Below are 26,475 nucleotides of genomic sequence, written 5' to 3' on the forward strand. Positions count from 1 at the left end.
ATAGCACCTGCTTGGAATTTCACTGAGCCTCAAGTGAAGCCACTGGTGTAGTGACCCTATTGTAGGCGTGGAAATCTATGCCAAACAGGCCAAGACATCTGCTGACCAGCTGGACCACCTGTCAGGGTTTAAAGAACCTCAAAGTCCTTCAGGAACAACACTAACCTCCCAGAGACATTTAATATCATTACTTTTACAAAGATACTTTTAGGTGTCACCTACTGTTAGTCTTGCATAATGTGGCAATATGGTCAAAGGCTTAACGTTAGTCTTGCAGAATGTGGCACTATGGCAAATTGTCTTTTTCACAAGCTTCGATGGTCATGCATCTTGGTTGCTGACAGTATCCTCCTGTTCTTGCTTGTCAATTCAACTGTCCTTCAATATGCTATCATCTTCTCTCATTCTCCTACTCCCCTCCCGTACCTTCCTCCCAACCTTATCTCGCTCCTCAGCCCCTTCAATTCTGAAATTACTGCCTCACTTCAACAGACCCTCATTTCTCCATCAACATCTCTTGTCACTCACTGGTATTACTCTGATAATCCTGAGACTGTCACCCACTGCCCCTGCCTCTCGACACAACCCCTCCTGCTCTACTGCTGTACTCTCGCCTACTTCTTTATCTCTCCATTTTGCTGTTTACAACATCCATCCTACTCCCCCACCCAGCCTTTGTCTTCTGTGTCACACCCCAACTTCTCATCCTCTCAGACAACACATGCCACAAGAGCTCCCCTGCTTAAATCTTCTAAAATACTCAGACATACCCCCTTCTAGCAAATCTTCCAGTCACATTTTCCAGTTACTTCACTGCCCCATGTGTTTAGACCTCTTGTGCAGTGACATGGATTGGGCACATTTCTTGGCTTTGTATTGGACAAAGTCTTGAATTTGCAATCTCACATCAACTTGCTGGCTATAGTTGAGCAAATTTAACTAAAATTCCTTTGAGGAATGAAAAGGTTAATCTTGGACCATAATTTAAAATAAGTATTTCATTTCCTCATACTTTCAAAGTTGAATTATGGTAACTCCCTGGAAAATTCATTGTGTCTCACTCGCTGCAGCTTCGTATGCCTCATCCAGAAAGTTAGACCACCAGCGCATATGGGCACCCTGGAAGAACTACTCTGGGCCCCCTTGTTCAATAACATTGCATTGAGACGGGGGACACGCAGCTTCCGGGCGGGTTATGTAGCATATGATTTCTATCAATGAGATACACCCTGTGCTTTTATATGCTTACGTTAATGCTGTATGTCATTCAGTTGTGCTTAGCTGTGCCACCGACCACCTTGAGTATAGAGCCCTGTGTTATGGAGTGGGACTGACGGGGCCACATTCTTGTTTTTCATGCTTTGGTTTACTTTTTCTTTGTATAAAACAATAAAATGTGTTATAAAAAAGAAAGAAAATTAGACCACATAGCCGTCATTTTGATCTTACTGAAGTGGCTTCCCATTGAGGCAAAGAATATCTTCAAAACTGAATGCATCCTGCATAACATAGTGTATGTGGGTGCGCTACTACTGTCATCTCCCAATGACTTTCTACTTGGCAATTGCTCCCAAGGTGTAGAAGTCCAACCCACTAGAGAATACAACAGTGCCATCTTATTAACAATTAGAAAGAGAGGTGAGAATCCTGTTATTCCAGCTTCACTAGCACTTATGATTGGATTGTTTTTCAGGGCTAGGTATGCCAGTAATCCTAGCTGTGTTAATCTGGTAATCTTCTTACTATACCTCATGTATAGTCACCCCTGGACCATACCCACTGTGTAAAAAACTGGTTAATTAATAAACAAATGAATAAATTTCAGGATATACATAGTGTGGTTGGGGGCAACATAACAGACATCCATTTTTAGTTGGAACCATCTGGTAATGAGGATGGATTGAAACCACCTGAGCAAAAAGTCCAAGATTCTTGTGACAGATTGAACCTTTATGAAAGAATATTATGGTCTAGATGATTAAATGCTGCTGTCAGGTCCAAGAATAACACATCAAAATTATGGGGCACCCTGTATTCCAAGAAAAATGGTAATAAACCACACGTAAAGCAGTGTTCCACTAGGAATCATTCAGTTCCTGATTCACACATGAAAGAGAAATTAACACAAATAATGATTTAAACTCTCTATTTAAGTATACAAAAACGGTAAAGGGGTAATCAAAGTAGTCATTAAAACAAATGCAGGTGCTCCAATTGGACGGCACAGTGCAAGTGCAATAAGGTGAGCCATACAATAACAAATATATATATTACACTTGCAATGTTTACAATGTGTACAAAGGGTACCCGCCCTTATGAAACAAAAAGATTTCTTGAAACCCATTGATATGAGCATTTAGGTTTCAATAGTGCAACAATCAATGATATGACCCTAATCAGTTGCTGTTTGGGGTCTTCATCTAGACAACAAAGAGGCAGCAACCTACAAAGGAAAGTACGCAAACAATCAGTGATTCCCTTCAGTATACACCAAAATATTATGAGTATATTCTTGAAGAGGCTGAATCTCACCTGACCAAATCAAGCTAATTATTATGTCAGAGCCGAAAAAATCTGTAAGAGTCATTCTAGCGGCAAATGAGTCATGAAAGAGTTAAACAAAGTGAGAAAAATAGAGACAAAAACTCAGATATGTCAGTCAATGCATGTGCTGTGCAAAAAAAAGTTGTTACATGCAGATAATCGATAGACAATTACAGGAGGTCAGGAACTAATCCAAGAAACAAACAAGAAATAATCCACTATATTCAGAGCCTGATGTCAGATCCAATATAATGATGCAACAACTGTCTTGCAGTGAAAAATAGGTTATACAGGATACACAATAAATAATCATATTGCTCTGAGATTATAAGACTACTCTCTGTTTAGGATCACTACACTAAACAAAGAAGTAACCCTATTGCGGAGGTTAAATCCTCATTAAGAAGGTAATGCAGAAGGGATTAGAGATGGCCTTCCTATTCAGATCTTGGCATACTTTTTTGAACACCACACATCCTAGAATGCCCATGTTATATACTCTTCCCAAAATTTATAAGAAACTCTCCAAGCTTCTGGGGCATCCCATTTTTTCCAGTTGTGGTTCACTATTAGAAAACTTATGTCAGTGTGTAGACATTTTTGTTCCCAAATCCTTTTTACCACTGATGCAATTGTATGTCAGGGATACCATGGACGTGATTCAACAGATAGAAGGCATGACTTTCGCCAGGTCTACTCATCTGTTAGTGACTATGGGCTTATAGGCTTTGTATACCAATAGTCGTCAGCATGAGCTACTTAAAGTTGTTGAAACTATCCTAGATGCCAGAGAGTCTCCCCCTTGTGTACCCACCTCATTCATACTACAACTGACAGAAATTTGTCTAAATACATTTTTTTCCAACTTTTGGATTCACACTATTTGCAAACAAAGTGATTAGCAATGGGTGCCGGATTCACTCCAGATGTTGCTAATCTTTAATGAATGACCATGAAAAGACATAACTTTTCAACTAACAGAACCCCTACAGGCAGAATATCATCTTCTGGCGCCACTACATAGATGATGTCTTTTTGATTTGGGATGGGAATAACACATCACTGACATTGTTTGTTGATTGGATCAATTCCTGCTCCTCTGACATTCAATTTACTGTGGGCTATAACAACACAAGTGTAACATCTCTAGACTTGAACATTAAGGTAAAAGAAGGTGCATTATATAATTAATTGTTTAGATAACATACTCAGAGGAACTCTTCATTTATGTCACTTCAGGGGCCTGCAAGACAACCTTCCCTATGGCCAACTCCTGAGGTGCGCATGAATTGCATTAGAAAGGAAGATTTGCTTTCAAGGAATCAGGTCTGTTAAATCAAACGTTTGGCTGATAGGGATTACCCCATTAGACTGCTCAAGCAAGCAAAGAAAGCAGCCTGGTACACACACACATGGAACAACTGCTGAGGTCTGGATCATACTTGTGAGTATATTCCATACCGACAGCAATGCCATTAGGAACATTATTTACAAACACAGGCATTTGGTCAAGGATATTGTTAAATATGAGAATTTACCCATGTATTCTTTCAAAAGGGGACGTAATATAAGGGATAAAGTAGTGTGGGCTGCTCTACTGGCCCCAATGCCCCTAGAGTGCATTTGCAGCAAGGACTCACAGCAATCAGTGTGGAAATGGCTAGCTTTCAAATATTGTCTTGAAACCAAGGGCCTGATTTAGAGTTTGGCAGGGGGTTACTCCATCACAACAGTTACGGTTATCCTATCCACCGAAATATAAATCTCAAAACCTCCGATGGCTCCAATGGCATTTAAATTTCAGCGGACGAGATATCCGTCACTGTTGTGACAGAATAACCCCTCCACCAATCGCTAAATCAGGCCCTAAGTATTTTGGACACAGCACTGTTAAACATGAACTCAGCTCTTTTTCTAAGTTTAATTCCAATAATGTAACCTATGCCATTTAGTGCACTTGCCCCAAAATATACACTAGTCAAAAAGAGCAGCACGTGAAAACTCGGATGCTACAACATCACAGCAGAATTCATTGTAAAACATCAGGACCACCTCTAGTGGAACATTTCAAACAGGATGTCACACCATTGAGGATATAAAATGGAGGGTGGTGGAGGTGTTAGAATGTGACCTCTGTGCGCTACCAAACTGTTGGCACTACAGTTAGATGAACTGAACAGGTACAATTGATATGTTATGGACTGAATAATCCCAGCCCACTAACATATCTCCGTAAAAATAATTGTGTTCAGAGATTTTCTTTTTTGATTTGTGTTTTTGGATCACTAGAGAAGTCATTTAGCTTGGGTAGACATTGCTGATTCGGGCCAATTTTTTCTCTACAACATTTTGAAAAATTGCAGATGTGTTGCAGTAATTATGTATTATTTCAGGAACTATGACACCTATATACTTGATTACAGTGTCAACACATAGGTTGTGGGGGTCACGTAGTCTTATAGAGACAGAAACTAACTCCTCAGAGTAATCCTTTAGCCATTTTCCAAAATGGCAGCTATTATAGAGGTAGATGAGACATATAGAAATGAAACAAATAATAATATTTTTAATCCTTTTATTGTTGCACCAAACAATGATTATGATCTGAATATGAAAAATATTATGTTTATCGCTCCTGTTTTAGACACATTTTTACAGTACACTTTATTTGTTTTGACAATTTCTTGTGGTACATATGCAGAATGTTGAATATTTGAGAAGAGCCTATCAACAGGGACATCTTTTTGTAGCACAGGTTTTGCAAGTACATGTACGTGTAAGTTCTGTGGGTACAGGCTTTAAACATTTTATGGGTTTTAGCAACCCATCAATATCTTCACAACCAAATTCACTGGAATCTTTCTCTACATCTGCATGATCCAGAACATTTACACATCTTCTGATCTAGTAGAAAACTCTTTTAATGTGTCCACGCACAGAATATGATGTTGGTGGCAGGCCACTTAGCGGGACTGATCTCTTGAGCTCACTGTAACAAAGATTGTCAAATGTGTGTCAGTCAGAACTCATTTTCCACAGTTGCACAAGGTATTTTTCTACTTCTTTAAAGTCACATTCTTTTTTTGTCTCAGCAAATCCTTTTAGAAAATTTACAGGTTCAGCAATTGCAGCTCCAAGCTTTGTTCCTATTTTTCTCCTAGTGTCATCACCCATAAGAATATGTGCCTTGATAAGAACACTGAACATCTTTGGATCAGGTTTCTTGTACAAAATTTGAAGCAGGATTACGTGTCTTTTCTCGCCTGTTCCATAATTTATCTATAACTCAGACAATCTTTGACTCATAACATTGCAACAAATTAAGTAGCACAATAATATTTGTGTCATTTAACAGTACAATTACTCAATTAGAACCATTTTGAACAGCCCCCTCAACATTTGGCACAGCACGAAGGCCAGCTCCCTCCAATTTTCTGTTAAGTTCTTGAACAATATGGCTCACACATTTTGACCATATCTCTGCAGGCACCGACTCCTCTTTGCAACCATTCCACTTGCAATAATCGGAAATTCACTGCTCACTGAAGCATCAGCAATGTTTTGGTGAGTTAACATCTCCAAGTTCATCTTGTTCGATGTTGATGACAAGAATTTATCAAGTTGCACAGGTATAGGTGTTGAATTTTTGATGCAGGCAAGGTCATTTGTTCCACTTGTAGACATTTGTCTGATTCTCTCACATTCTTTGACAGATAGTTCAAGATAACTGTCAAAGACAATGTGCAGTTCTTGCAAGGTGCGCACTGACTTGGATATCTGTAGACCAGTCTAAATGACCTCTCTGAAGCTTTGCATGGATGAAATTTTGGCCATTCATAATTGTGACATATAGTCCACAATAACAGCAGTTTTCAATGAGTACACCTTTTTTAAATTAAATTCTTCAGGTGAAGGTTTTTTTTCAAGTTCCTGTACAAGTTTGTGCTTTATTGGTTTGGTTGCTGCATTTCTATTAAATAATGCATTTATTGAAAGATGATCATGCAACAGAATGTCCCTTATAAATTCACCCCTTTTGTGCTACATCTATTTCACTATGTGCTTGCGAAAGGGGCTGTTTGTAGCCTGTTTTGTAGTGGCTCTTTGGATGAAACTCTTTTAGAGCATGGAAGTTTAGCTTTAGTGATTATGCCAAATAGCTTTTTCTCTTTCAGTACTGTTGGAAAGTGAGTCAGCCCATTTTCCCCACAAATACAAACTCTCCTGCTTCAGTTCTGCATATAGTTTTGATCCTTGTTCACAGGCTCAGTCATCTCAAAGGTGTTTCCTTGCTGTTGCATGAAATGAAAAAGGCTGTCAACATGTTTATTAAAACGTTCCCCTCTCTTTCTCACAAGTTCGTGCTGAGGGACAGTTTCACGAAGGTCCGTTAACTTTAAATTTATCTCTAAAAACTTTGCAAATAGAACAAACTTCTTGGTAAACTAGATGCCATTGAGCAACATATTCACTTTTACATGTCTGACCAACAATTCCCTTGGAGCTTTTCTGTGATGTCTGGATCTTCTTCCAGTTTCATATCTGGAGCCACAGAATTGGACCTTCTCTCTGTCTTTCACCACAAAACGTCTTTGGATGAATTTTCTGTGCAGGTATGGTTTTTCTGCCTCCAGCTTCTTCACTCTCCAAGTACCAGGACTCATATCTCAGATAGTTTATGCAGTCGAATTCGCGAAACACAGTAATCAGTGACTCTACAATATTCACATGCAGCTTCCGATCACCTTCCCTATCAGCATGTACCAAGATTTTCACTAGAGCTATCATGTGTAAAACATTTCCCTAGTACTTTCAAAGTTCTGAGTTTTTTTCACATTCTTTGACAAACTCTATGAACTTGATTTTCAGGTTCTCTGATTTTACACTGAGTGTATTGAACATTGCCTGGCTTTGCATTATATCTTTTGAATGAAGTGCACCCTGTTCCTTGTTCACTTCTGAGATAAGATATGCAAAACCTAATTTGTCATTCTTGTTCAAGAAAGCATTCCAACGCAGTGTTTCTATAACCTCATATATGATGAGCATACCTTGTACCGAGCAAACATAATGAGTTCCACTCACTCCTGACTGGACAGTTTTGCTTCCAATGATTTGAGCCTCATTAACTTCCTGCACACCACAATGCAACTTTTGTCCTGTGAAAAACAATCATCATTGCAAAAAGATCATCAAATTCTACTCAATTGCTCATTAAAAATGTCAGCTACAATGCAGAAAATACTGTCAGCACAGAAAATTGGCAGGATAGGCTAGTCTTCAAGTTGACCACTTAAATTTTTTTTTTTTTTTTTTGGAGCTGTATATACAGTTGCATAGTTTGTGACTGGAGATTGTATTACTGGTAAAAACCCAAACTTCTTCAGTGGGGATGGTATTCTGAGAGATCACAGCATGAATTCCAGCCCACGGAGGAACTGGCTTTTTTCATCCTTCAGTCCGCACCGAATAAGCAATATGATAAATTAAGTTAAGTCAGCTTTGCAGACTGCAACATCAGGTAAAAGAAGACCCATGTCATCAGCCAATTTGAAACTTTCTGGTAGACTGGGACATGTTGATGGCTTGTAGTGCTTTTGCACATGTTGGCAAGGCAGTTGGGTTATAGATTTGCAGATTTGTTTGTTTATGCCTACAGCGGTCACAGCTTGTTTTCCAGCACCCACTTCATTGGTACAGTCTTGAAAAAGCACCATGATGTGTGCTGGATGTTGCAGACAAAGAAGAGCAGTCTTAAAAATCAAAATGATCAGGAGCACCAATTGTAAATCCTTCCCTGTTAAAGTGTCTTGGAAGGATTCACAAGATTTTACAGCCTGAGCTGCTAACAAGTTTCTGCTCCATACTATGTCACTATAACTTGTTGATACACCAATACTATTTATTGAAGTGACTTTTGCACTTGTTATAGATTGTGTGGGCAGTCATCATGTGCAGCAGAGTTTTCTTTTTTTGCCATGATGTAATTCATAAAACATGATTTGGGAAAGACAGTACATTCTACTTCTACTTCTTCGCTTATATCTTTGAAGTCTTCTGCGCCAAACTCAAGAACTTTAGCTTGTAACAGTTTTGCTTCACTGATATTAAACAATGATGTAAAAAAATGTAAGACAACATCAAGCAATCTTTTTGACTCCCATGATTTGCAGAGCTCTGGGGCATCACAAAATTTGTCACTAAGTTCAAAATCTAAATCTTTCAAGACGTTTTTTAAAATGGTTCCTGCGGCTTTCACTGCATCCTGTGATCTTATTTTGGCAACAAAAACATCAGGAGGCAAATCAGCTGAAAGTGGCTCATTCTTTTGTTATACTGACAAAAGCTAATTCTGTCGTACATTCTCACCAGAAAAATCTTAATTTCATTATTATGGATCAATACAGTTTTATCAGTGTTGCCCATTATTTCTTTGATCTTGCCGAGTGTGAACCTGTAGCCAGCACTCAAGAGTGGCTTTAAAACTTCATTTTCGTTCGAGTGCCGACTTAACTGAAGGCTGTCAGTTACACTGCTGCTGGGAGCTCATTGTACATTCATATCTTGGAATGTATGCACACATTCAGTTTGGGTGGTCATACAAATTCCTGCAAATACATTCATCTTGCTGTTTAGGTCAGCTACTCGGTTGAAACCAGCTGCAGATAAAAACACGTTTGCCCTTTGAGACTCACATACTCCGTACTTTATTTTGTCAATCCCTTTGGCCCTTGTTCTAGCTTAACCACAGGTAACACATTGAAGATTCTCTGCTTTCTGATCAGTTTTTGGAGGTGGAGGAGGGGTAGCCATTGATCTTCTAAGTGGAAGGGTATTGGGTTTGGTTGTTGTCGCTTTCTCAGAAGACTTGGATTCTTGTGATTGACTGGTTTCTGCTATTTTTGCCAACTTTTTTTAGGCTTTTTCCCATTTTTTTGACCTGTAATGGTAAAATATTTGATCCACTTCACCCATCAGTTTCAATCTTTTGTGAACTTTGTCTTGCCATATTTCTGCAGAATCTCAAACTCCCGTCTGTCTAGCCGCAGTTGATATTAGCTTTTCTTTCGGATTTGTTTGGCATATTATACATTTTTCTTTGTTGAAGGAGTCCTCAGATTTTGTAGTTAGCAACACTCTCGTCAGGAGGTTAAGAGTCTGTGCTACACTCTGCTTCGCTCATGTTCACGAATTTGAATCAACGGAAAGCCTGAAACAAAAAAATATTAAAATAAATTACAAAAATGATTGCTAAAACACATCTAAAACACATCATTATAGAGCTGCCATTTTGAAAAATGGCAGAAGGGTTGCTCTGAGGAGTTATTTCTGTCTCTATAAGACTACTTCACCCCCAAAACCTATGTTTTGACACCAGAATGGTTCCTGAAATATTACATCATCACTGCAACACATCCGGCATTTTTAAAAATGTCATCCAGAAGAAATACGCCAGGATTAACAATTTCTACCCAAGCTAAATTACTTCTCTAATGATTAAAAAACACAAATCAAAAATGAAAATCTCTGGACAACACTTTTTCACGGATGTATATCGAGGGCCTAGGACTAGAATACACAGGATGACTGGAGCCATTTCATCACTAACATAATGGGGTAAGGTAAAGCACCCATCAATGCACAATGATATATCCCAGAAATGTATGGACAGATAGGAATTGACTACATTGTTGAGTTTGTTTTCCATTGATCCTAATATTTGAATGAATAATTATGTATTATTTTTCCCACTTTATATTGCATGCACACTGTCTGGTTTTTTTTTTGGCTCCCCTTTCATATCCCTCCTTTACAGAGGAGTGAGTAGCTGTACTTGCCCTGTGTACTTTCCCTCTACAATATGTTTACGCTCTTTGATGCGTAAACATTCTTGCACTTTTAAGTTTTCAGGCATTCTGATGAGATGCCTCTGTTTACATTATAGTGGAGCGAGTAACTGTTTTTGTTTTTCTGCAATACATTTGGAGATGCGTTTCAGCTTTTAGACTCCTAGACATAAAGTCTCTGTTCATGTGACATCATTCCTTTGTATTCACGATGTCTAATTTTCAGATGCACCCTGAAAAGCTCAGAGGTTTCTCATGACTGAACCCAGCCTAGTCTATAGATGCATGCATGCAGCGCTTCTGTTCACTCGAATTTCACCAATTAATTTATTCAGAAGCTTACTGTTTGGGGCAGGCCCTGCACTCTCCATACTGGCATGCTGCAAGTAACTGCTGTTTGGTTTCTTGTCTCCAAGACCTTCCCATGAGAGCTTTTTTGTTATCTAAATCTCACTTTATTCTCCTCTGATTCTGTGATACCTTGATTGACAAAGATGTGCACTACAACATATTATTACGCCTACAGTTTTTTCACTACAACACGGGTGTTGGATCATTAAATAGGATTTCCAATCGAGCTCTGGTTATGGTGGATTATTTCTTGTTTGTTTCTTGGATAAGTTCCTGACCTCCTGGACTGTCGGAGGGTCATTCTCATGTGACCTCTTTTGTGCACAGTGCATGAGTTGATCCATGATTTTGTCTCTGTTTTCTTTGTTTTGGTTAAACTCATTGGCTGCTAGAAAGAGACTTACAGATTTTTTCGGTTCTGAACTCTTGACATGAATGAATATTTTTCAGATTGTTTTGGTCAGGTGAGATTCAGTCTCCTTAAGGATATACTCATATACATTTGGTGTATATTGAAATGAATCACTGATAGGTCACATATTTTCCTTTGTCAGTTGCCACCTCTTTCTTGTCCTGATGAAGACACCATATGATTTATTTTGAGGGGTCGAAGTTTCGATTGATTAGGGCACATCCATAGCATTGTTTGTTGGACTGTTGAAACATAAATGCTCATGTCATTGGATTTCAATAAATCATTGTGTGTTCAATGTTTGTACATATTTTATCGTATGGCTCAGCTTTTTGCACTTCATTCACATGAAACACCTGCATTTGTTTTTTGACTACTTTGATTACCTGTTAGAAAATGGGTCTCTTTTTGGAAGGTACCCTGACCACAATCCTGGTAAGTAAGTCACACACTTAAATTAACCAGTGTTCGCCCTCTGGTAGCTTGGCACAGAGTAGTCAGGCCTAACGTAAGAGGCAATGTGTAAAGTATTACTGCACATTTAAAAATACAGAACATAGTGAAGACACCGCAAAAAATACTCCTCACTGAATTAGAAAAATAGTACTTTTACTGTTAAAATAACAAAACAACAATTCAATTGTTCCGACTTAATTTATTAACTTTCCAAGGTGTCAATGGAAATACTGTGTTTAAGAAGCACTCACAATTGACAGATTACTAACAGTCAGGCTAGCCTGGGTAAAACACTACTGATCCCATCTGGGGTTTGGAATAGTTACTTCCCCACCGTATTGTGATTAAAACAGTGCTCAACAGCCACTAGAATGAAAGTTTCTAACGTGTCCCTCGAGAACAGTTACTCAGGCAATTTCAACCGCTTACATGCTTAATGAGTGCAGGTTGGCTACTGGGACCTTGCAGGTCCCCGTATACACAGTACCTTCTCCAGGCCAAGCAGCGGGGTCGTCGACTTTGTGGTCGAGCCCCCATTGCTGTGGTTTATCCTGGTCAGAAGGCTGTGTCTCGCCAGGACTCCCTGGGCTGCCCTCAAGCAGTCAAGCCAGACTTGTTGGTGCACAGCATTAGTTTCCACTTCCCCGAAGCAAGATTGAGGAGGTGCATTCGTCACCTATGACTCCGAGTCACCTAGGCAACACATCAGGAAATTATTTTAATTGGCACACACCACTTGGTAGATGACAGCGCTGGTTGGGCATTTAGTGTTGATCTGAAAAAAGGAATTGTGGCTCCTGGGCAAAGCAAATCACTGATCCTTGTCGAGTTCAGCTGCCAGTTTCAGGAGTTGCAGAGTCCAGCGGCAGCTATAGCCCACATTGCTAGATCACCTCACTGGTTGGTCATGAAGCGCCAATCTTTGACAAAATGAAGTGCGGATCTTGGGCAAAGCTAAGCACTGATCTTTATTGAGCTCAGTTGTCTGACTCACGTGTTACATAGTCCAATGGCAGTGATAGGGAGACAAAGTCTTTGATGGCCCTGGGAATTCTGAGCAGGGGGTAGGCCAGCAAGACCTTGGAGTTACTTTTAGCGTCAAAAGTTGTAGAGAGAAGATCCAGTCCTTCTCACTGCTAGGCAGCAGTCCAACACGGCAGAGCAAGTAACAGAGTGGCAGTCCCTCCTACAGTACAGCAAGCAGCAGGACACCACAGCAGAGCAGTTAGCAAAGTACCAGTCTCTCCTGCAACGCAGCTCCTCTTCCTGACCGTCTCCTCAGGTCCCAAAAGTGAACTGACTTGGTGGGGTTTGGGGTCAGGTACTTATACCCAGTTCAGCCTTTGAGGTAGGGGAGGACTGTGAAGTGAACAAGGTCTCTACCCTTCCTTCCTTGGCTTCAGACACTCTACAGGGGTTTATGCAGCCTTTTGTGTAAGAAGAGGCACAACCCTTTTCAGATATGTCGATTCCTCGTTCCCCTCTACCCTAGGAAGGCCCATCAGCCTGGCGAAGGGCCATCAGGATGCAAATGTCACTCCTCAGCTTCCTTTGTGTGTGACTGTTTAGAGAGAATGCACAAAGCCCAGCAGTCTCCCACCCCAGATGTGTATCCAGAAGCACAGAATGGTTAAAGTAATAAAATGCCAACTTTCTAAAAGTGGCATTTCAGACTTATAATATATAATCCAACTTCACCATACGCTGTCATTTTAAATTGTGAGTCTAGAGACACCAAACTCCAAACTTCTATGTTTTCCCAGTTGGAAGTTAAACTTAATGGTTGCTTCAGGGCAATCCAAATGTCAACCTATGGTAAAGATAGGCATTGCAGTAGTGAAAAACAAATTTGATCATTTTTCACTACGAGGATATGTTAAACACAAATGTACACGTCCAACTTTTTAAATACATTGCACTCTGCCCTTGGGGCTAACCAGGACCTACCTTAGGGATGAGTTATATGTAATAAAAAGGAAGGTTTGTGCCTGGTAAGTGGGTGCACTTGCCAGGTAGAACTGACAGTTTAAAACTGCACACAAAGGCTGTGCAGTAGCAGGCCTGAGGCATGTCTAAAGGGATGCTGAAGTGGGTGACACAATCAGTGCTGCAGGTCCACCAGTAATGTTTATTTGCAGGCCCTGGGCACACATAGTGCACTTTACAAGGGACTTACAAGTAAATGAAATATGCTAATTGTGGATAAGCCAGTATCGCCATGTTTTAGAGTACAGAGAACCTGCACCTTAGCACCAGTTAACAGTGGTAAAGTGCACAGAATCCTAAAGCCAGTGGAAAAAAAGTTAGCAAAACTGAATCACAAGGCAAAACGTTTGGGGTGACCCCGCAGAAAGAGCCATTTCCAACATTGCCTTCTGACCTTCTTTGTGTACTTGAATACATAGCATCTAACATCACTTATGTTGATTTCTCTTTTATATATAAATATTTTGCACTAACTACTGCCTAGTGCCAATGCAGGCACCCTTGCAGCATGGTGCAAGAGGGCCTGCATTATATGGAGGATTGTTTTTGTGCCAGAAGGAACACCTTCCTTCACATAAACAATCCTCTAAGGAGTATAACTCTTTCTACCTCTAGAAACGTGGAAAGAGGACAAAGCCAGTAGAACTAAAGATATTTTGCCTTGTTATGCCTCCCCTCGGAAGGCGTAGCATTTTGACGCATTCTCAGGTTTTACCTGTATTGATAAATCTGTGAATGCTTCAGAATCCAGGAGTGGATGTTTGGGAACAAACACACTCCACCCAAGGAATGCCTTCCTGGGACAGAGTAGCGGAAGCCAGCAACTTGTGCTGCCTTGCATTACTCAAGATTTACCAAGTCACGCAGGGTCATGTAAGGTGGCCTTGCGTGGCCTTGTAAACCTCATTATAGGTTTTGTGCCGTGCCCTGGGGTGCTTAATACATGAACTGCAGTTGGATGTAGTAACTGTAGAGTTCACTGTAACTGATATATTTGGCCTGGAGATATGCTTCTGTGGAAATGGGTGTAGTTGATGTCTTTTATAATTTTTTCCAAAGTCAGTAGTTGCATAGCCTGTGGTTGATACTGTAATTTTTAGTCAATCAAGTGTAATACTTTTTTTCCAACTGCTGCTGATTTTTGGTGGTATTACATCAGAAGAGACAGGACCAAAAATATGTAGTAGAGTGCTTAAAATGGTGTGCAGAGTCCAACGTCAGTAATATAGTATCCACCATGAAAGAACTGATGGGCGAATGCAGATTTTTAAACTGTCAATTACTTGAGTTAAGAAACACACACTTTTAATAGGGAGTGTGCTGTGGAGAGTAACCATGATACTAGATCCCCTACAGTTAGATGATAATCGTCCTCTGTGTTGAGCTTTCGTTTTTCATCCCTAACTAACTTTACATTTTTATTTTTCATTAAAAGGTAAAGGTTGGCGATAAAGAAGTGGATGTGATGCATGGATTCAGGCTCTACATAACCACCAAGCTTCCGAACCCGGCATACACCCCTGAAATAAGTGCTCGAACCTCAATAATTGATTTTACTGTTATCATGAAGGGATTGGAGGACCAGCTGCTTGGAAGAGTAATTCTTACAGAGAAACAGGTATTGTTATAAAGAAAGAACTACCCGAAATGTATGATGGGTTCTGATTTTTTACAACATCTGTGTTCCATTGATATGGGTAATAGCTACATCGGACAGGTCAGTTCACAAGGAACACAGTCAAAATTATAAATCTCTTGTTATTTGTATAGCTATATATATATATATATATATATATCTCTTCGATGGCATGTGTAGCTGCAGATACACATGCTGTGCACATCCCGCCATCTGGTGTTGGGCTCGGAGTGTTACAAGTTGTTTTTCTTCGAAGAAGTCTTTTCGAGTCACGAGACCGAGGGAATCCTCCCATTTCGACTCCATTGCGCATGGGCGTCGACTCCATCTTAGATTGTTTTTTTTCCGCCATCGGGTTCGGACGTGTTCCTTTTCGCTCTGTGTTTCGGGTCGGAAAGTTAGTTAGAATCTCGGAAAAATCGTCGGTATTGTTTGCGTTCGGTATCGGGTTAGTTACAACAGATCGACACCGAATTTTGAAGAGCTCCGGTGGTCCTTCGGGGTTTTTTCGATCCCCCGTCGGGGCCTGGTCGGCCCGGCCACGTGTGACTTCAAGGCTGATGGAACGGACCCCATTCCGCTTCTGTCCAAAATGCCATAACAAGTATCCGTATACGGATCAGCATCTGGTCTGTAACTTGTGCTTGTCCCCAGAGCACAAGGAAGATACTTGTGAGGCCTGTCGAGCGTTTCGGTCCAGAAAGACGTTAAGAGACCGAAGAGCCAGAAGACTGCAGATGGCGTCGACGCCGACAGGACAAGAGCGTTTCGAAGAGGAAGCTTTCTCTATCCACGAGTCGGACTCGGAAGAGCTTGAGCCCGAAGAAATGCCGAAAACCGTGAGTAAGACGTCGAAACATAAGACTGACGAGAAGTCAACAAAAGCCCAGGGGACGCAACCGCCAACAGGCCATGGCTTAACCCAAAAAATAGGTGACCGAGCCAAGGCACCAAAAAAGGGCACGCTAGTGTTGAAGTCATCCGACTCCGGTCGAGATACAGCCACACAGCAATCTCGGACCCGAGACATCGGCTCCGAGAAATTTCGGTGCCATGACAGCGGCACCGAACAAATTCGGCACCGAGACACCACCACGCCGAAAATTACAAAGGTTTCTTCGGAGCCTAAAAAGACGTCCGAAAAAGTTTCGGTTCCGAAACATCCAGCCTCAGAGCCGAAAACAGGTTCCTATACAGAGGAACAATGATTGTCCTCCCAAATGCAAAAACATAGATTTGGAGAGGAACTTCAAGCTGTAGAGCCAGACTATACTCAAAGGAGGCTCCACATTCATCAAGGCACAGGGAAGATAACTACTCTTCCCCCAATTAAAATAAAAATAAAACTTGCCTTTCAAGAGAAGGACAAGGAGCCACAGGCAAAGGTGGCAAAGAAAACAACTCCACCACCGTCTCCACCACCATCAGTGCACACATCACCAGTAGCAACTCCTCCACTGATGCACTCCCCGACTCATACTGCTATGAGTCAAGATGATCCCGATGCATGGGACCTTCACGATGCTCCAGTATCGGACAACAGCCCAGACTCGTACCCTGCCAGGCCGTCCCCTCCTGAGGACAGTACATCTTACACACAGGTGATCGCAAGGGCAGCTTCTTTCCATAACGTCACTTTGCATTCCGAACCAATTGAGGATGATTTTTTGTTTAACACGCTATCCTCCACTCATGGCCAATACCAAAGACTACCTATGCTCCCAGGAATGCTAAAACATTCAAAACAAATCTTTCAGGATCCTGTTAAAGGCCGAGCCATAACTCCAAGGGTGGAGAAAAAGTACAAGCCACCGCCAACAGATCCTGTTTATATTACAACGCAGTTAACACCAGACTCAGTAGTTGTCGGGGCAGCTCGTAATAGAGCAAACTCTCATACCTCGGGGGACGCACCACCTCCAGACAAAGAGAGTCGCAAATTTGATGCTGCGGGCAAAAGGGTTGCAGCTCAAGCAGCAAACCAATGGCGCATTGCCAATTCACAAGCACTTTTGGCAAGATATGATAGAGCTCACTGGGATGAGATGCAACATTTGATAGAACACTTACCCAAGGAGTTCCAAAAAAGAGCACAACAAGTGGTGGAAGAAGGACAAAGTATCTCTAATAATCAGATACGGTCTTCAATGGATGCAGCAGATACGGCTGCAAGGACAGTAAATACTGCAATAACAATAAGAAGGCACGCATGGCTGCGCACGTCCGGTTTCAAGCCGGAAATTCAACAAGCCGTGCTAAATATGCCATTTAATGAACAGCAGTTGTTTGGGCCGGAAGTCGACACTGCTATTGATAAACTCAAGAAAGACACTGATACAGCGAAAGCCATGGGCGCACTCTACTCCCCGCAGAGCAGAGGCACATTTCGCAAAACACCTTTTAGGGGAGGGTTTCGAGGACAACCTACAGAAACCACAACATCACAAACAAGGCCCACTTACCAAAGCCAATATCAGCGGGGAAGTTTTCGGGGGCAATATAGAGGGGGATAATTCCCCAAAAATAGAGGAAAATTCCAAAGCCCCAAAAGTCCTCAAAATAAGCAGTGACTTACAAGTCACACATCCCCATCACATAACACCTGTGGGGGGAAGACTAAGCCAATTTTACAAACATTGGGAGGAGATAACAACAGATACTTGGGTACTAGCAATTATCCAGCATGGTTATTGCATAGAATTCCTCGAATTCCCTCCAACAGTCCCACCGAAAACACACAGTATGTCAAAACAACATATAAATCTTCTAGGTTTAGAAGTTCAAGCATTGCTCCAAAAAGAAGCAATAGAATTAGTACCAAAACAAGAACTAAACACAGGAGTTTACTCACTGTACTTTCTGATACCCAAAAAAGACAAAACTCTAAGACCTATACTAGATCTCAGAATATTAAATACATACATCAAATCGGACCACTTTCACATGGTTACATTACAAGAAGTAATCCCACAGCTCAAACAACAAGACTACATGACAACACTGGATCTAAAGGATGCATATTTCCATATACCAATACATCCTTCACACAGAAAGTACCTAAGGTTTGTATTCCAAGGGATACATTACCAGTGTTGCCATTTGGAATAACGACTGCGCCAAGAGTTTTTACGAAATGTCTAGCAGTAGTAGCTGCACATATCAGAAGGCAGCAAATACATGTGTTCCCGTACCTAGACGATTGGTTAATCAAAACCAACACGCAAATACAGTGTTCACAACACACAAATTATGTCATAGAAACCCTACACAAACTAGGTTTCTCAATCAATTACTCAAAGTCACACCTTCTGCCGTGTCAAACACAGCAATACCTAGGAGCAACAATCAACACAGTAAAAGGAATTGCCACTCCAAGTCCACAAAGAGTCAAAACATTCCACAATGTAATGCAAGCCATGTATCCAAACCAAAAGATACAGGTCAAATTAGTAATGAAACTCCTAGGCATGATGTCCTCATGCATAGCCATTGTCCCAAACGCAAGGTTGCACATGCGGCCCTTACAACAGTGCCTAGCATCACAGTGGTCACAGGCACAGGGTCAACTTCTAGATCTGGTGTTGATAGACCGCCAAACCTACATCTCGCTTCAATGGTGGAACAGTATAAATTTAAACCAAGGGCGGCCTTTTCAAGACCCAGTGCCACAATACGTAATAACGACAGATGCATCCATGACAGGGTGGGGAGCACACCTCAATCAGCACAGCATCCAAGGACATTGGGACATTCAGCAAAGACAGTTTCATATAAACCACTTAGAACTGTTAGCAGTGTTTCTAGCGCTGAAAGCATTTCAACCCATAATAACCCACAAATACACTCTTGTCAAAACAGACAACATGACAACAATGTATTACCTAAACAAACAGGGAGGAACACACTCAACACAGTTGTGTCTCCTAACACAAAAAATATGGCATTGGGCGATTCACAACCACATTCGCCTAATAGCACAATTTATTCCAGGGATTCAGAATCAGTTAGCAGACAATCTCTCTCGGGATCACCAACAGATCCACGAATGGGAAATTCACCCCCAAATACTCAACACTTACTTCAGAATGTGGGGAACGCCACAAATAGATCTATTTGCAACAAAAGAAAACTCAAAATGCCAAAACTTCGCATCCAGGTACCCACAACATCAGTCTCAGGGCAATGCACTATGGATGAACTGGTCAGGGATATTTGCGTACGCTTTTCCCCCTCTCCCACTTCTTCCATATCTAGTAAACAAGTTGAGTCAAAACAAACTCAAACTCATACTAATAGCACCAACATGGGCAAGGCAACCTTGGTACACAACACTACTAGACCTTTCAGTAGTACCTCATGTCAAACTGCCAAACATACCAGATGTGTTAACACAACACAAACAACAGATCAGACATCCAAATCCAGCATCGCTGAATCTAGCAATTTGGCTCCTGAAATCCTAGAATTCAGGCACTTAGACCTCACACAGGAATGTATGGAGGTCATAAAACAAGCTAGAAAACCTACCACTAGACACTGCTATGCAAATAAGTGGAAAAGATTTGTTTATTACTGCCATAATAATCAAATTCAACCTTTACACGCATCTGCAAAAGAGATAGTAGGATACTTACTACATTTGAAAAAATCTAAACTAGCTTTCTCTTCCATTAAAATACATCTTATGGCAATTTCAGCTTACCTCCAAATTACGCACTCAACTTCATTATTTAGGATACCAGTCATAAAAGCGTTTATGGAAGGCCTAAAGAGAATTATACCACCAAGAACACCACCAGTTCCTTCATGGAACCCCAACATTGTCTTAACACGACTCATGGGTCCACCTTTTGAGCCCATGCACTCTTGTGAAATGCAATACTTAACTTGGAAAGTTGCATTTTTAATTGCCATCATATCTCTAAGAAGAGTGAGTGAAATTCAAGCATTTACCATTCAAGAACCATTTATTCAAATACACAAAAATAAAGTTGTTCTACGGACCAATCCTAAATTTATACCAAAAGTAATCTCACCGTTCCACTTGAATCAAACGGTAGAATTACCAGTGTTCTTCCCTCAGCCAGATTTTGTAGCTGAAAGAGCACTACATACATTAGACATCAAAAGAGCACTAATGTACTACATTGACAGAACAAAACTAATTCGAAAAACAAAACAACTATTTATCGCCTTTCAAAAACCTCATACAGGAAATCCAATTTCAAAACAAGGCATTGCTAGATGGATAGTTAAGTGCATTCAAACCTGCTATCTTAAAGCTAAAAGAGAACTGCCTATTACACCAAAGGCACACTCAACCAGAAAGAAAGGTGCTACCATGGCCTTTCTAGGAAATATTCCAATGAACAAAATATGTAAGGCAGCAACATGGTCTACGCCTCATACATTTACCAAGCACTACTGTGTAGATGTGTTAACTGCACAACAAGCAACAGTAGGTCAAGCTGTACTAAGAACATTATTTCAAACTACTTCAACTCCTACAGGCTGAACCACCGCTTTTGGGGAGATAACTGCTTACTAGTCTATGCACAGCATGTGTATCTGCAGCTACACATGCCATCGAACGGAAAATGTCACTTACCCAGTGTACATCTGTTCGTGGCATTAGTCGCTGCAGATTCACATGCGCCCACCAACCTCCCCGGGAGCCTGTAGCGGTTTAGAAGTAGATCTTAAACATTTGTACATTTGTAAATAAATATATTACTTTAAACTTCATTATGTACATACGCATTCACTCCATTGCATGGGCACTATTACTAGCATACACAACTCCTACCTCACCCTCTGCGGGGAAAACAATCTAAGATGGAGTCGACGTCCATGCGCAATGGAGTCGAAATGGGAGGAGTCCCTCGGTCTCGTGACTCGAAAAGACTTCTTCGAAGAAAAACAACTTGTAACACTCCGAGCCCAACACCAGATGGTGGGATGTGCACAGCATGTGAATCTGCAGAGACTAATGCCACTAACAGATGTACACTGGGTAAGTGACATTTTCCATATATATCAATAACAAGTTGGCAATCAGGTAAAAATGCCTGGCGCTAATTCTCAAACGCTGGTACCCAGCCAGCATGAGTTACCAAAACTATTGAATAAAGGGTAGTCTAAAAATAAAGTCTGTCACACATGTATCTGTACCAAAACATCTTTATTTTATTTGGTTCTCTGTAGTGTTGTTGGCCTCTCCATAGGAGGATTCATGTTATCACAGAACTCTAGAGAAAGACGCACCAAGAACAATCATGTTGCCAAAACGCACACAAGGTCACTGGTGACATTTCCTTGTGCTACATTAGACAGCTCTAGTGTAAAGTCCATACTGGACTTTTACCCAAAGAGGCAGAAAGAACTCGACATGAGTAAATATTGGTGCAAAGCTGTGGACTCTTATTGGATAAAAGGGCAGGTGAGGTTCCTTTGTGGCCAACTCACTCACATTCACACAGGTACTGACACACCCGCACAGACACTCACACACCCACTCACAGACGCACTCAGACCCTCACTCAAACACTCATGCACCCACTTACAGACCCATGTAGGCACTCATACACCCACTCAGACATTCACACACCCACTCACAATCCCACAAAGACACACACACATCCACTCACAGAGACCCTCTCACACCCAATCTCGCACTCAGAGACTCCCACACACCTACTCTCACACTCAGATGGACATTCTTAAACCCACATAGACCCTCTCACACCCAGAGACACCCTCTTACACCTATTCTCTCACCCAGAGATACAGACCCTGCGTCCATCCCCCACTGTGCATAGCTGGTGGTTATATGGGTTGGCGGGGTTGGGTGGTTAGAGGGTTGGCTGCAGGGCCTGGCCACAGGCCAGGTCTGCGGCCAACCCCCACTGAACACAGTGGTGATTGGATTAATGTATAGAAATAAAATTACTTTATGTTAAAAACTGAAAAAAATGAAAAAAAGAAAGGTGACAGAGACGTTATAGTTAGGAAATAGAATTTTAAAAAACCATAGAAATTCACTTAAAACGCTTAAAAGTTACAGGGGCGTTATAGTTGGGTTCTGAATTTACTCACATAAAACCATAGAAATTCAGCAGTTATATTTAGAGTTATTTCAAGTAACTTTCATTTGTGTCCTCGCATTTACTGCTAATTGCCCCAAATATTACAGCACTCACAACAACTTTTATAGCATCAATAGAAATATCACTGAAACATTAGAAGTAAAAACTGGCAGAGGCGTGAGTTAACCTTTGATTTTTTCAGTGAATATATATTCACTGAAAAAAAACAAAGGTTACAGGGACATTATAGTTAGGTTCTGAATTTACTCGTACATTCATAGAAATTCAGCGTTGATAGTTAAAGTTCTTCCAAGTAACTATAACACGCGCCCTAAGGTAACTATAACTCATGCCCTTCCCATGCACAGTTTTCTTATCAATAATGTTAAAGATGCCTGTGCATGGCGAAGCCTATATTGCAAGGGGATGAAAGGCATGCTGTTCCCCCTAGATTTAGAGAGTTGTCCAAGAGATAACTACTGTGAAGATAATCGTATAATGTTTTTAACTCCTTTTTACAATTTTGCGGGACTCTTGCTGGATCATGAATAGTTTTGCGGGACTCTTGCTGGATCATGAATAGTAAAAATGAATAGGTGAGTTCTTAATACACTCTGTTAGTAGGAATGGATATTGTGGTCCTTATTTGTGAGAGGAAGTGTGTAAGAGATAAGTACAGTGATGAGTAGATGGGTAAAGGTTATTCTAGAAAAGGTTACAATCTCCCAAGGCTGTTATGGGATTGTGAAAAGTAGAAAGGAGTTGGTGATCTTTGAATATATTGTAGTATGCACACTTGCTACTGTGGGAAGGAGTCTACCGGAGAGGGTGTTTATCGAAGTCTACTGTTATGCCTATTGGCTTGATAAGAGATGTGATTAGAGTACAGTCTCTTCCCACACCCTACTATGCACAGAGAGAGAGGTGTTAGCAGGGTTGGGAAGTCACTGGACAGAGCATACTATGCACACCTTTCATCCAAGAGAGAGGTCTCAGCGGAAAGGCTAGTCTCTCACTACACAGCCTACTACTTGCACCTGCCATGTGAGAGAGAGGTCTGAAAAGAGAGGCCAGTCCATGTGCACACCTTACTATGCACGTCTGTCATCTGAGAGACAGGTCTGACAGGTGAGGCCAATCCATGTACACACCTTAATACGCACACCTGTCATCTGAAAGTGAGATCTGACAGGAAAGGGCAGCCACGCTGCACTCACTACTATGCACACCCGCCATCTGAAAGACACATCTCAGCGGAGAGTCCAGTGTCTCTCCACAAACCCTACAACGCACACCCTACATCAGAGAGAGAGGTCTGGAAGGAGAGGCCGGTCTATGTACACACCTTGTGACGTACACAGGAAGTACAGCCCTTTCGAAGTCCACGCAGGGGATTGTGCATCCAACTCCTGTAATGCGTGTCACAAGAGCCATCACATTTAAAAAATAAATGAATACATATTCAACGATATTTTATTCACTACTCTGTTATAGATTGCAGTAAATAATAACTGAAAACATGATAAAGAACTGTATACGGTAGATCTCGATGAAATGTAGAAGTTTAGGATCTTTCAAGTGTCCTGCAAGCTTCGTGCAAGAGCAATGACACTTCATAAAAAGATTGCTGGTAGCATGTCTCAATATCAGAGTTAAAATATTGGAGCAAATGTACAATTTCTATTGAAATATTGACTATTAATCTGTTTAATACTCACACATATTTTATAAAGATTTTCCAAACTGCGAACCATATCCTCTTATGTTACAATAAAAAAACAGCCTTTTTACAAAATAACGCCTGAACACAACATATGTTATGAAATCATTCTATATGCACTCTCAAAAACAATTTATTTAGTTTAAAAATAAAAACCTAGAAATTCACTGAAAAACCCAAAACTTAAACTAAATTTATATTTAGGTGAATTTCTCACTGACAAGGTTAACGTTTTATACAACAACAAAAAACAGGCATTCAACAGTTATAGTTAGCAGGGCTAACTATATCTTGGGTCCCCGCCATGCACTGCTTATTACATGCTGTTGCATGACTCCCGTGGTTCCATTAAACTGCTGGACTTGGGGCAGCAGCACCACCACTTGTGGGTGACTTAGTTTCTCCCACACTAGTTTAGCAGCTGCCGGCCCAACCCTACCAACTTGGTAGCAATAAGTCATCCGAACACAAAGCGTGAAGGTGATTTGTGGCAGTCCAGTACATTACATTCTAATGAATTCTCAGCAGAGTTGTGGTGAATGGGTCATACCCATTTCTTTCATCAGCAATGAGTCTTGTACACAAACACAGGCAAAGAAGGAGATGCAGGATAGTTTTCAATAGATTTATTGAAAAGACTGCAATCTACGATAAAATGCATGAGCTACAATAATGAGGATAATGACACATAATAAAATTAGGATTGTGACAGAGATGTAAACATAAACAACCCCAACATATTACAATGTACATAGATAAATTATTCCTACCTAATGCCTAATCTCTAGTCTATAGCGAGAGCATGGCAGTGTTAGCCGAATCTGTCTCTTCAGAGGCGCACCCACTCCCGTTACCTTGGCACAAGGGTCTGTCCTCTATCTCATGATGTGGCTATAGAAACGAGACTGAGGTGGACTGTAAAATGGCATGAAGCATCAGTGAAAATTCCTGGCTGGAAGGACCCCTCAAACGACCCTTGGCGCACATGGTTTTTATATAGGTAAACATGTTTTTGTTCTGCTAAGTAGACCTGACATGTACGTCTTCCTAGGTGTTAGACTGTTTTCACAGTTTTGTGGCAGCAATACCAAACATTATCTTGTGCCGTTCTCATTCTGTTCTTGTCAACCCTGGGGCAAGCAACACATTGGAAAAATGTAATCTATGACAGAAGTACTAACGTGTTCACTAAATGACAACGGATTAGGAAAATAAAACACCACAGCTGAAAGAAGGCTATTCTAAAATTAATAAATAAAAACAGAACGTGTTATCTAGGTAAAAGGGGGAAGACTGCAGGCCTTGGCTAAGCTAGAATATATGTGCCAGAACAAGACTAAAATGGATCCACGACAATATGACATCTCTCATGACATGTTCTGTGACATCATTTATGACATCACTGATGTCATCAGTTATGTAATTTGAGATGTCTTCATCCAAACTTCACTTTCACTCATATTGCTCTATACATTAGTATGACAATAGAGGCCTGATAGTAAGGACAATATGGCTTAGGAGAAAATTCACCCATTACTACTGCCACCACAGATACAACTCACCTAAATGTTGAAAACAAGCATCATATGCCACATTGAGCCTATAGCATGCACTTTACTGGTAGCATAGATCAAATTAACAATCAACCATGGATATATGGGAAACATTAATTAACTGCAGTGTTCAATATCTATACAGTTGTTGAGAGGAAGCCAAAACAGTGAATGCCAGTAAAAAACATTGCCTACTACATACACCTTTAATCTGTATCAAACCACTGACACTCCCTTAGCCTATATTGAGAAGTAAAGTTAATATGAGTAGAGAAGTGAGTACGCATTGTAAACAGTATTCACTCTAAGGAGAGAGTTAACTCTGTACCACAATGTTTCCAGACAGTGAAACTCATGATAAATACATAACACAGTATTAAACAAAATCTGAGAATGGTGTGCACTTTGTGCAACAGTTGACATAAAACACTATTTGCTAAACGTAACCATGATCTCGAGGTGCTAAAGAACATACAGAGAGCTCATCTTGTCTAGCAAACCTAGCACAAATACATAGCTTAGTATCTGGTGTACAAACATTTCTGTGTTAAGTAGAAATTGTCATGCTGAAATGATGCTGTATAAAAACTCAAGCATCCTCACAAATGTTAGTATCTACTAGAGAGAATCTTTCCCCTGGAGAAAACGTTTTCTGCAGAACTAAAAAGCTTGTGTGGCATGTGCTCATCACACAGTTAAACTGTCACTTGCATATAGAATTGCTCTTGAATACAAAATACCTCTATACAGCTATGGTGCTCTATGAGCACATGTTTGTAAACACAGTGCATGGCGAAATAGTTACCTTAGGGCACAAGGTATAGTTACTTGAGATAGCTCTAACTGGTGAATTTCTATGGTTTTGTATGTTTAAAATGTGAGCCT

The 26,475-nt window shown here is 40.8% G+C and overlaps 1 protein-coding gene across 1 annotated transcript in view; it reads left to right on the top strand.

Moving 5' to 3' along the window:
• Positions 1 to 26,475, top strand: part of DNAH5 (dynein axonemal heavy chain 5) — a 4,110,061-nt gene that overhangs the window by 3,578,747 nt on the left and 504,839 nt on the right. Inside the window, exon 65 of the mRNA XM_069219645.1 lies at positions 15,032 to 15,214. Coding sequence (XP_069075746.1) covers positions 15,032 to 15,214 — 183 coding nt within the window. The remainder of the gene's footprint in view (positions 1 to 15,031; positions 15,215 to 26,475) is intronic.

This window comes from Pleurodeles waltl, chromosome 2_2, assembly GCF_031143425.1.
Source record: "Pleurodeles waltl isolate 20211129_DDA chromosome 2_2, aPleWal1.hap1.20221129, whole genome shotgun sequence".
In the NCBI taxonomy this organism is placed as follows: Eukaryota; Metazoa; Chordata; class Amphibia; order Caudata; family Salamandridae; genus Pleurodeles; species Pleurodeles waltl.